This window comes from Syngnathus acus, chromosome 9 (genome assembly GCF_901709675.1).
Source record: "Syngnathus acus chromosome 9, fSynAcu1.2, whole genome shotgun sequence".
NCBI lineage: Eukaryota > Metazoa > Chordata > Actinopteri > Syngnathiformes > Syngnathidae > Syngnathus > Syngnathus acus.
Genome location: NC_051094.1, coordinates 13754280 through 13767600, shown reverse-complemented (window position 1 = coordinate 13767600; position 13321 = coordinate 13754280). Strand labels below are relative to the sequence as shown.

At 39.2% G+C, this 13321-nt stretch overlaps 1 protein-coding gene across 1 annotated transcript; it reads right to left on the bottom strand.

Annotated features, from left to right (window-relative positions):
* Positions 1–710: 710 nt before the first annotated feature.
* cdca2 (cell division cycle associated 2) lies at positions 711–12945 on the bottom strand. Its single transcript, XM_037259441.1, has 15 exons — positions 12900–12945; positions 11148–11319; positions 10651–10790; positions 9593–9749; positions 8736–8887; positions 8413–8586; positions 7716–7833; positions 6766–7082; positions 6278–6329; positions 6124–6198; positions 5340–5467; positions 4045–4104; positions 3766–3834; positions 2950–3106; positions 711–2020 (listed from the first exon to the last, which is right to left on the bottom strand). Exons 2-15 carry the CDS (start codon positions 11317–11319, stop codon positions 1197–1199), a joined length of 2595 nt encoding a protein of 864 aa, XP_037115336.1. The 5' UTR covers positions 12900–12945; the 3' UTR covers positions 711–1196.
* Positions 12946–13321: the final 376 nt, after the last annotated feature.

Genomic DNA, 13321 nt, shown 5'->3' with positions numbered 1-13321 from the left:
ATTATTTTCATGAATTGCAGTTCATTCACTTCTTTCTGACTATCATGTGAAGCCTGACACGCAGCACTTCATGACAGCCACTGGATGGCACTAAAGTCCTGCTGCGTCACGTCAGAAGATCAGAGCCCATTCGTCTAGTTGCAGATGGCAAGGCCTTGTTTGGCATTCAACCACAAAATGGGGACCTTGGTGTCCTTCAGGCAAGTGAAGTGACTCGGGCTTGATGTAAAAGTGGAGAGACAATTACACTGTGATGGATATATCACGCTTGTGCATATCTCTAGAAGCTGATTGTCCTGTGTGGACTGAATGTGAAACTCAAGTTGTTTCTACTCTGTCTGCTAAAATCACTCTAATGTGGACTGAACTGCTTGTGGGAGAGCTGCTTTGAATCTTAGAGAGGTCAGCACTCAACTCCTTTCATAGACCAAAACGAGGACTGATTTTTGCTTTCCATTCCTTTGTGAATTTCTTTCAAGTTGCATCTCAACAATTTTGCATTGATACGTTTTTACTTCAACAGCTAAATTAAAAAAGTCAAACTCATTAAACATATAGGGAAAAACCTTTTCAGAAGATTCATTCCACCCTAAGAGTTAGTTATATCAAAATGTTTTTAAAAATAGTTTCATAGGTACAATTTGGGAGATGGTAAATTTAAACGGATGGATGTCGGAGTGGGTGCAAAATAAAAGGAACAGTTGGTTTCGCATAGGTTTGCTTTTATTCCTGCTTTCCACCACGACTCCTGGTTACCCCAACAGCAGAGAATGACTCAAGGGCTCATTTAGCCCTTCCTGCCATTTCGTTCACATTAATCCAGTAGCCTCTAACCTCGTCTGACAGATTGGTACTGCACTAAGGCCGTCTTCATCTATCCACTAAGAGAAAATATTGACTCATTGAGACTGGATCTAGTGAGAGGGGAAATGCGTGGTTGGATATTGATTGAGAGGAGGTCAGCATAAATGATTGGGCTCGCTGTATATTGAGTGGCTTGCATAGACGAATGATGCAAATGATTGGTTAAGGAGAATGAATCAGCACTTTAATCCCATAAAACAACAACCTTGCAAAACAGGCAAATTAATTCAGAAGGAAAAACGATATGATGTAAGTAATATTTGAGTGGAATGCAAAAACTGTCAAACTACGAGCAAGTGGCGTGCTCAGTGTCCTCAGACAGTGGCGACTGGTTAAACAATCGAACTGAATCTGCGATTCTGCATCTTCTTGACGGTTCTTTTTCTTATTTCAGGTGAGATCCGAGGCACCCAGGACAGACCTGAGTCATTATCTGTGTTCCTTTGGTTCCGTAGGCTGCGGCGCACTGAGCGCTGTCCCCTGCGTTTGAAGACATCCTCAAAATTGAAGTCCGCCTTCCAGGAGGCCGGGCCACAGTCGACTTGTGCCTCCTCTTCAGGAGATTCACACGATGAATTGCTGTTTGTTTTGGGCTGTGTTTCTGCTTCCGCTTGAGGTTGTTCCTCTGCCGGGTTCACAGAGCGCCCCAAGCATCTTGACATATTTTGAGCCTGCTGGGTTGTCCGGGGGGACGTGCTTGTCAAGGCCACTGTACTGGTTTGTTCTCCTCCTAACAAGCAGGCTGAGGTGGAGCCTTCAACGACCAAATGACAACAATCTGAATTTGGATCTGCGTGTGCGCTGGTTGTGTCAGCAAATATTAGGGTGCAATGTTCTTCAGCATCATCCGACACTTGTTCTGATGGGTCGTCTATTGACCCCGCAGTGTTTGTAGTGACCTCTTCTTCACGGTTCTCGCTTGCCTTCTCATCGGTCTGCATCTGAGGCTCCACATGTAGCAGATCGTGCATTGAAACTCTGCCCTTCCTTAATCCTCGCCTTGTGGTCCTGGGCCTTGATGAGGACCTGTTAGTCCCTGAGGCTTTTTTGCCAGAGGAGAAGGGCGCTTCTGATGAACTCTCACCAATACATACTGAAGTCCCGGGGCCACTGCTTTCTGACTCACTGGCGTTATTCTTCAAGTATGCACTTTCATCTGGGATTATTGGGAGAAATCAACAGCACGACAGGAACTTCACTACTTCTGGCTTCACAAATGTCAAGATTCATAGAGTTCAAATCGGACATGTTCAGAAAAATGTACTTATTGTTTGTATGCAAAAAGTTGTGTCTGCAAAGTGCCTGTCAGGTGTGCAATGAAAAAACGGTTACCCAGCAAGTACACTAAAGTTAAGCTAAGTAAATAAAGCATGAACCTGCTCCTCATGCTTTTCAAATTTAACGTGTTTTGAAATTGCTTCATTGGAAAAGTTGTTCAAAAGAGGAAATTTTGCTAATAATTAGTCAACTCCAATTTAGGATATAAGCCTCTATTGTTTATATCAATATTTTTATGTGTGGGGAATTGTGTTGGTTCTGCTGTGCCACAAATGTAACATCAGAGATGGTAACACAACAGTCGCTTTTCTATTACGTCATTCTTGGGCCTCACTCTGCAGGTACCACCAATCAACCCATGCTTGTTTCACTTATTACATTAGTGTACCTGTTGGATTAAGCATAGCTCAATTGGTCGTGGCTGGGCTATCGTAATGATATGCTAAAGGGCCGACAAATCTTTTTATCTAAATTTTAAGGACAAATCTTAGGATAAAAAAATAGATATAGATTGAAAATAGCTATAAAATGTTATCTATGTCAGACATCAATTGTTCGTTGTTTTGAAATTTATATAATCGGACATAGAATGTAAGTTAATTTGATACCTCTTATTAAAAATAGGGTTGTTTGTATTTTTAAGAGAGACTTTTCACTATCTTACGCCTGAGAACAGTTATAAATTGTGAATACAAGTCTCCTTGAAGTGATAGCTGTAGATGTGAGAGGCCTTTCACTTAATAATATAGGCATAAACTTAAGTGTGTCTTAATCATTATACCAGGTTTAGTAGAGCATACATCTTACCTGCACAGCTAGTAGGGAGACAGCCCTGTGCTGCTACTGACTGGAACAACTCTGTGATGGGACTGAGGCTAGGATTCTTGGATGCATATGTTCGAGAGCCGTAAAGAGAAAGGTTGACTTCCCTTTTCCACCGATGTGCTGCTGCTTTAGAGGCCAGCTGTGGGGACAGAAGGTGCTGTATGAATGTAATTTAAAAAACAAAAAAAACAAAAACAAAAAAAACCTCAAATATAATTTTGTAATTCACAGGGAGTCATCAGTAATTAATTTACGATGAAGTGTGGCATTACTCGCTCGCTAGCCTAATGGATACATACAGTATAATGGATGCCAATTTTCTGAAACTTTGTATGTCTGTGCCTCCTATGAGGAGGGTGAACACATCACATGCCTGTGAGCACTTCTGCACCATTAATGCAGATGCATGATAGTGGGTGCATGGTCCATTTTCATTTTTTAATAGAAGGAATAAGTACAGTTCATGTTACAAATTGACGAGGACTATTTGTCTGTCTCCAAGAATACACACTCATTGTACTGGTAAATGTTACTCACGTATATCGTGATACATATATAACATAATTTATATCAACCCAGGCCTCAGTGTTAAATTTCTCATACTACCACGACTGGAAACACATCTTTTGTTCATTGAAAAATACTCCTTATGGGGCATGAATGTGTGTAATAAAGGCATGAATATATCTATTTATCTATATATGTATCTATATATATCTATCTATATATATATAGATATATATATAAAAAGAACTTTTCTGACCAAGATCTGTGTACCACGAGCCTCAATAAACTCACTTTAATCGTCTCAGAAGGCTTGGCAGCAGAGCGCGTCGACCTCCTCACAGGCTGGCTCTTTTCAGGAAGCTAAAAGAAAGCGAAAATTGGCAGAAAGATGTTGAACACGATATGGTCCATCTCTCAAATACGCATGCACATAAGGTGGCTATGCTGAAATGTGATTACTTTTATATTCATTGGAATTAAACAGTAGATCTGTTGGCAGCTTGTTAGATAAAGCTGACTGATAAAAAGAAAATCATGTCTGCTAAATGGTGCGCTCAGCAGTCATAATACCTTCCTCTTACGAGTACGAGCAGCTGGAAATTCATTTGTAGATTCAGATTCTTCTGCTGCCTGCAATGGGGGACATTCACTTTGAGGTCAGAAAAACAAAACCCCAGTAAGAATTAGGCTACAGTGGGACTTCCAAAGCTGAATGAACTGTTTAGTGTTGCTGGTTGACTTTTGAGGTGAGGTTTTAATTAACATAGTATTTTGTACAAATATTCCAGGTTCAAACTGTGGCTATAATGAAATATTTGAAACTGAACAGGCAAAACATAGCATTAAATAGTTTGTCACTCTCCTTTGCCGCTCAGTGGATACAAGCTTAAAAATGGTAAAAACACATCACAGATACATTCTTACATTCTCCCTTCAGAACCAATGACTAAAATCTCACTTGTGGCTGTTGCAAATTCACAGCCATCCATGACTTAATATGTAAAATACAGTTAATAACTGCCTTCTGAAGGCTACCTGCTGTCATCAGAAGACACAGTGATAAACTGTACAGCCGTGTGTCATCTGCTTAACTGTACCTCCTGAAGACATCCTCAAGGTGACGCATACTATGTATAGATTAAACATAATTGGACCGAAAATTGACCCTTGGGGAACCCCAGACTCAATTGAATGTGTTCTGAAGGAACATGAATCCAGATGAAAGCGACAAGTCAGTTGTGTTGGAAAAATACCTTGGGATTGTTTTTGTTTTCTGTGATGAGTTCTAAAAATGGGGACTTCTTACCCATTTCACTGGGTTATTGTAGGTTTTGAGTTGCTCATGGAATAGAAAATAACTTGGGATTGTTTTTGTTGTCTGTGATGAGTTCTAAAAATGGGGACTTCTCGCCCGTTTCACTGGGTTATTGTAGGTTTTGAGTTGCTCATGGAATATCTCACTCTGATTCTGTTCTCCACCACCTCACTGAACTCCTGGAATTTCGTTGGAATTGTTTTATTTTTCCATTTCGCCACTGTGATGTAGGTTTTATTTCACGGTAATTGTTTGGGTTAAATTGGAGTCACTGAGTTGAATTTTTGTCATGTGATAAAAATTGTCCAACGATAAACTCAGGTCATCATCATTAAGAAACAAAATGTCGTCATACCTACGGCTAGACCACTTTCATGCATGATCATTTAATGACTGATGCAAAGGACCCTGCAACACACATTTTGTTACATTTCTAGGTCTAATAATCCCCATTAATGGAACTCTTCAGTAATGGCATCATAAAAATCCATAGGAAAAAAACAAACATTACACTGCAGTATGACGAAGTAAACAAGAATGCACAAATAACCTTATTTTCCCAGTTCTTCAATCTGGGTGCAGCGTCACCGACAGCCTCAGGTTGTTTCTCCTCTGACAAAGACTCACGCTCGTTCAGGGCGTTTGACTCATAGGCTGGCCTTATTTCAGACTTCACGTCTAAGGGGACAAAATGCAAGAAATTCAGTTGCTTGTCTACTAATTACATTAATTAACTCATTAATTACTACTAATACAAGAGAACATAAGAAATATAATACTATACAACTTTATCAATATAGCGCATTTCACAACAGCTGCTGCTGCTGTAACAAAGTGCTTATTATTATATAACCATGATACAGCTACAAAGTATCACAATATAAAGCAAAAATATCACATGAAGATAAATGTTTGCTCCAAGTAGTATAATGCTTTGTAGAATTGACTTTTACAGATAATACAGTTCAGTGTATTGTTTGAATTATGAAATTTGCCTGAATTTGGAGATTTTACAAATAAATCAAGGAGCCTTTGGAAGTGGGATCAAGGGCCACCAGTTGCCTATCTTTGCTCAAGGTAGAGTCCTGGTTGTCCAAAACTTTGACTGTTTGCCCATCCCCTTTAATGCTGCAACTGTTTCCGAATTGTCTCAAATTAACATGCAACAGCATAATGTATTCTCCTTTCGTGTGGTCATTATGGCGTATGGAAATAAAAATACATTGTAGATGACGTAAATAATGGCTAATCAACAGAAATATGAAAATGTTTTATGAGGCTTAATACTTTCTCAATGCACTGCATCTATAAAAAAGGCAAATAACAGGTTGTACCTGTTGGTACTGCTGGAGAAAGAGCCTCATCATCGAAAGCATCTTTTAAATTCAGCTGGGTATAATTCATCAATTCTGGGAAGAAAAAAAAAAAAAAAAGTAATTATGCCGACTCCACATTATAACTGTTTGTCAATAAAATGCTATATCCCACCTGTATCAGGCATAATTGTAGAATCACTGTCTTCTGTTGAAGGAAAAATGATCTAGATGCAGAAAAATATAAAGCATTGACTAGTTGGGACGTTGTGTAGAATGTAAATAGAATTACAATACAAGGATTTCAAAAGCCCTTTCAACACATCATTTGAATACATTACAAAAACAAGGTATTGAATGTTCAAACTAAAAAAACATGTTTAAAACTCCCTCGGCATGTTTTTATCGTATTTATGGCGTTAAAAAAAACACTTTATATCACAGATAATCATCAAGGTCTGCAGAAGCGGGATAACTATTCTGATCATTTGAATCAGTTTTGATTCAGCAGGGCGACATCTAAAACATGCAGGACACCCGCCCTTGAGGAACAGGGTTAAGTTAGGAAATTCAAAAATGTCCGATTTTTGCATCATAATCTGAACAATTTCTAATGTTGTATTAAAAAAATGAATATTAATAAATAAAAGACATGTAACATACCTTTTCAAACTTCTCCACCCCATCTTCCGCCATGTGGAGCATTCTGTGGTCATGAGACATTGCAGACATTGGTGCCGGGGAGGCACCAAACATACTGCAAAGATCTCGCTGGGCTTGTGGAGTAAAAGACTCACTCCTCTGCGGTGTCTTCTTTAAGATCCCACCTGGTGTGGAGGCTCGAGCTGGCGTTTGCCCTTTCTGCAACGGGGTGCTGGGAGGCAGTTGCGTATCAAAAAACTCAGGGGAAAGTGGGCATCCAAAATGCACCCGCTTCTTTTTCTTCTTTTCTGCAGATGCCCCAGACGACTCGCTTGCTTCTGTATGCACAATAATGATCAAAATGGAAAGAATTCAAGGTTATTAACAGTGCGGGCTTTTTGTAAGGCCAATCACATGAATAGATAAAAGGGTTAAAATGTAACTTTTTTTTAAGGTTGCATTTATTGGACCACCCCTTTATGGCCTACAACATGATGATGTCATGGTGTCAGATGGAGGCAAAGAAGGGAAGCCAGCAATTAACCCCGCTACTTTTATGCAGAAAAATATCTTCTTGTGGTTTTGGTTGCCAAAACCGTAAGAGCAAAAAACAAAAATTTGAAAATATATATCATCACAGCCTCTACCAGTCCTGAAATGCTGAAATTGATAATGTCTGTCTGTTTTCTTTCACAACAAATCAAGATGGGTAAACACAATGCATCCCGAAGACTTTTTGTCATCTCAATTGTTCATAGGTTGTTATATATTAATCATTAAGGGTTAATTTGACTTACATTTCCCCTGAAGTCCACTTAACTAACAAAAATGGCTTTAAATGATTAATCAAACAGCAAAAAGTTGTCGATTCATTTAATGATCAATTAATCTTGCCACCTTAAAGGTCAATTTATTTGGAACCGACATGAAAGACGAAATTCCTGCATGACCAAGAGCAGTGTGTATTTTACCGGATGATTGAGAGGGGAGCGAAGAGAACTGGAAAACAGAGAAAGATTCCTCTGGTGAAAGTGATGTAAGGTCACTAGGCTGTGGTCGGCTGGGGCTTTGAGGTTCAAACACATTTTCCTGTTGAGAAAAAATAAGTTCCATTGCCTTTCTGTTGGACTTAGTTCAAGTGTTTCCACCTAACACATGTACAAGCATTGGCATTCCTAACTCTTGTCGATGATGTTTACATAGTCACTCTGTAAACAGTAGGACACAGTTGAGTAACTTCAGTGTGAAAGGTATTGTGCATTTACTGCTGACTTTGTTTTTGTCAAATTGTATATACAGCACATCAATCTATTTAACCAACTTGTTTATTTACTGTACAGTTGAACCACACTATTTGCAGAGGATTGGGACTGGCCCGGCCTACAAATAGTCAAAATTCAAACTGTCGCCAACTAAAAGGAAATGGAAAAAAAATAATAGCAATGAAAACCTGAAAATTCTCAGTGTGGTATGGAGCGAGATGGCATGTAACGGTCGTCTAGTCAAACAACGATACATACAATTTTGTAAAGTGGTGCTTCATGAAGCAAAAAGCACGTCTTAAAGTACTATACAAACATGCTTTAGAGATGTTTACAACTGTTAAGAGGTCAGTGGCGCATTTTTGTCAATTCCTAACTAATGTGTGTCTACAACCAAATCTCACACCTGTTGGTTGTTTTTGGAGGAAAAGGCATAATGTTCCAAGGACATGTGTCGCTCACGGTAACCACGAAGAGGTGTACAAGGAAGCACAGGTTGGGTTTCTTCTTCAGTCTCACTTGATGGCACAGGTTCTGTTTTGACATCATTATTGCATTCTGCCACTGGCTCCTTATTTCCCTATGGAACCAACAGAATACTTAAAAAACTTCTAATCTGTAGAAAAGCAAAAATGCTGTACTTGTTTTTTTTTTTTAATTAACTAGAAAGAAGCAGAAACCCGATTTAAAGACGGCAGTCAAGGGAGTCTATGGGCAGAGTGATAATACCTCCTCGTCTCTGCCATTTAAGGGAAGGTCTGGAGTGTGTGCAACTCTAATCTGCACTTCACAGCCTTTGAGGGGGCCCACACGACGCTTCTTGCTGGGTGTGGGTGACGCTGCTCGATGGTGGTTCTCTTTCCCTTCTTGGTTGTGTTCATCTGAAATAAAAAAAATGCAGCCAATGGAAAAGACACCCTGAACCTGTTGCCAGCCAATCGCAGTGCCCACAGAGACGAACAACCATCCGCACTCACACCGAGGGGCAATTAGGAGTGCTCAATTGGCCTACCAAGCATGTTTTTTGGGGGGTGGGAGGAAACCGGAGTGCCCGGAGAAAACCCAGGCGGGCACGGGGAGAACATGCAAACTCCACACAGGGAGGGCCGGAGGTGGAATCGAACTCGCACCCTCCTAACCGTGCTAACCAGTGCTCCACCGTGCATACAATATGGAGTGGAAGGGTTTTCTGTAGTCATAATATTAAAATATGCATAAAAGAGTTCACAACTATTGAGGCTAAAGCAATCACACAACTTACATATACATACAACTGGCAAACTGGATCAATCATTCTCTTTTACTGCTGGGTAGCTAAGTCTTTTTCTCTGGCTAGTCATGTTGGAAGTTGCCTCCATTATATACAGTCAAGACCGAAATTATTCCTACATGAATAATTATTGGTGATTAAGAATAATCTACAAATGTACCATATTTTTTTGTGCCGTGAATAAACATGGAATGCACTGACACTTGGCTCCCAGAGTTGGGGTTAACCATTGCTTTTGCATGGTGCCAGACAGGCAGCAATAAAGCCACTGACCATTGTTGAGAAATAAACTTTTAATCCTGGTGTAACGACTTACCAGAAAGATAATCCTTTGTCGTCATGCATCCACCAGTGTTGTCATCCTGATCGCAAACCTCGCTCTCCTCCACAAACACCAAAGTCTGGAAGGAAGCTATTTTCTGCTTCAGGGTGGATGCTACTCGAGGAAGGAAGGGGCTACCTCTGACAAGCTGCTGAGTTCAGATAGCGGACACAACAATTCTACTCAGTGCTGCAACTCAATATTCAATCATGAAGGACAAAACAGGGACGCCTATGACTAAAATGAGTAAAACCAAATAATACCAATGTTGTTTGTTGTTTTGATCATAAAATAATTGTCAGATCAAGTTAAAGAGTGTGAGCGCATTCCCTCATTCATCATAAACAATTTAGAATAGTATTTGATTTATGTCGGTGTGGAAATAAAAAAAGTGATTGGATTTGTATCTGTGAAGATTACAAACAAAGCTACCAAGTTTTCTCAACCTTGTCATTGTTGTATTGGCGTCTACGTTATACGTATGTATATAACAAGTACTATTACTAGATATACATTTGTTTTGATTTACTCTTTCCACTGTCTTTGGATTTGCATTATTATCTATTGTTATATGTAAAGCGCTTTGTTGCTGCTGCAGCCGTTGTGAAATGTGCGATATAAATCAACTTGTATTATATTTGAATGAAAGTCTGCCTCTTTGGCACAGATGAAGAAACTTTGTGAAAGTGAAACCGCCATTGTTTTGCCTTGCTTATTTACAGACCTTTACATTGCTGGTGATATGACAAATATAGGAATCATGCAATCTGCTATTGTAGATATAAAATTCATTGGACATAACCACAGCCCTGTCACTACCCAACGACAACTATACCACACAAAGCTTAAAATTTTGCAATTCACAGATTAATCAGGGTAAACTATTACAAGTCTGAATGCATGTAACCAACATTCCCAAATGTCACTTTGTTAATAAATAAATAATAATGTATATATTTTAATATTAATGTAAAAATAGTTATTGGTCTTTTGCTTGAAACATGACAGTGTAAATACAAAGATGATCAAAAGCTTTTAAATTTACTTCTCACCTCTGGAGTTTGACAGTTGGAGGAATTCTTCAGTTTTTGTTGTGCAATGAAGCGGATGAGCGAGTTTGTTTCTGGTGAGCCTCTCACACCTACATTAGAACGTCTTCTTCTTGCCTTCAATTTTGCCAAATGAGATTTTTCTGGAGCAAGAGACAAAGATATGTTTGGTCAAATGTGCTTTCTTAAAATACAGTAATATGAAAAGGTTTCGGCACTCTAGATAATTTTCACGAGTTTCCTTCTTAAGTCAATGTTTGTTCAAATCAGCAATTTCAGTCATTATTTTTGCCGTTGTGCCCAATTTAATGCACCTGACTAATTTTGTTCAAGTAACAATTGCACGCTTTCTGTAAATGCTTCATTTCACTTCTCAAATATCACATATTTAACTGTAATTGCTGATCTGAACAGCCAATGGTTTCTAAAGGAAAATCTTCAAAATGATCAGGGGTGCCCAAACCTTTTCATACGACTGTGCATTGTATCTGCAAGCTCACCTTTGCTTCCAGATGCTACTGGGTTGAAACTTTGCACAGTAATCCCAAACTGAGAAGGTGTGAGTTTCTGAAGCTCAAGAGACTCCCTTGCTACAGTTTCAGGATCCTTTGAAGGGGACATTTTGCTCTCGTCTGCCTTCTTGTCCACGATGAGCATTTGTTCAGTGGCCATCTGCATAAACCATAAACTACAGTGCTACAACTTGTATTCCAGGGGGCATCTGATGTCAATACAGCAAGCATCACTATGACTTCAAAAAAGTGTATTGGCGAGACCTAACATGAGTGTTTGATGTTGGGCAAAACATGCATTGAATGAAAATGATCCTGATTTCTTACGGGTGCTAACAATGCAGACACGAGCGCAAAAGAAGGAAAAGCTAGCTCCTTGCCACTTCATGAATACCTTTATACACCATTGAAGATGCTCCGCGAAAAAAAGAGTTACGGGGCATAATGGAATTATCACAGCCAAATTCAAATGTTAAAATGACTGGTTAGCTTACGTTATGTCGAGGCGTTAGTGACTGTAGCTACAACTCCTTCAAAGTATCAACCTTGCAAATATAAATATATGTATACAAAAACAAGCATGAGTAACTGTCATCAAAAAGTATATATATACTAAAAAAAAGTCCAGTTGAGGAAAACAACCGGTGTGTATTACATTAAAATAAAATCCAAATCCAAGAGTTTCAAATTACCCTCCATAACACCGCGTGTTGCATTTGGATCCTTCCGCCGAGAACGTCATTCAAAACAAAAAACTCCGGAGGATTTTTTTTTTAACTGCCGTCTTGTTTTGCTATAAAATATAAATCGGTCCATCGAGACTACCACAAATTAGATTTGTTAAAAATGACCCGATACAACAATATAACACACGCTTATATTGTCTCAAGTACTAACTTCTCGCGCATTTGTGCCGGCCGGCAAGACAGGAACTCGTTTAATATGAATTGCCCAATAGGAATACAGCAATGTCTCACGTGTCCTAAAGAACTGTTTTGATTAGCCGTCAGAGTGTGAAGTATGAATTAAATTACCATTCCTTGTTGCATGATGTGTCATGTACGTTAATAATTACCCTATTCTATACAATAGTTATAAGCCATCAATAATAATAAAAAAAAATACATTGACTTGGATCACTTCGCTGCCACGTTGCCTGGCGGTGACGCACCCGTTGTCTTGCTGTACTTATGCTGCTATGATAGGATCTTGGTGTTATGTATTGCTTTATTTCCCTTCCCTTATTTCCCTATTGTTATTTATTTTATTTTATTTTTTAAACATTTAGTTAACTTCCGACTGTATCCACCTTATTCTTACGCCACATTATCCTTTGTGTGAAATGTGGGACGAACTTCCATGATAGCAAAACTATTGTTTTATTTCTATGGGACCTGTTGGTGTGACTCTTGTACTCCACTTTGTATGACAGTTACAGACTAACACACAGAGACGAACAAGTAGTGAACATAGTGAAATTGATTCCGAGCTAACAAATTTCCAAAAATAGGGATGATTCCACTTGTTTCACACATAATTGGGAACTTGACAATGAGAGAGGTTGGTTGGATGACTTTACAATTATTTGGTTGAAGAGGTTTGTCAAAAACTGTTGACAATTTTTTTAAAGGCATTCATGAAAGTATAAAACGATGATAGTGTTCATGACGATCATGCAAGATACAGTTTTTATATAATGGCTAGGTAATGTTTTAGGGGAAAAAAAGACAGGTACCGTACCTCTCCATTCTCCTCCACGCTATCTGATAGAGGGCATTCTGCAGTTGTGAGACATTACAAGCAGCATGGAGGCACTAAACCAAGTGAGATTTCTAAAGTCTGACCCGGTTTGTGGGGTGTGAGACTCAATTGGGCTGGAGCAGGTGCCCCCCCCCAACCACCTTTCTGCAAAGGGGAGTTGAGAAGCAGGTGCTTATCAAAGAGCTCAAGGGAAAGAGGACATCCAAAACGCATTTGCTTGTTGTTCTTCTTTGCTTCAGGTGCTTCGGATGAGTCCTCTTTTCGAATATAGACAGGAAAAAATTGTGTGCGTGCAGTACTGTGTGGAAAGACAGTAAAATCGTTATATACACACAGATGCTTATTCTTTGTATTCCAACGAATATAATTCAAATATGAATGGACGTTTGTGTAAGAGTCTT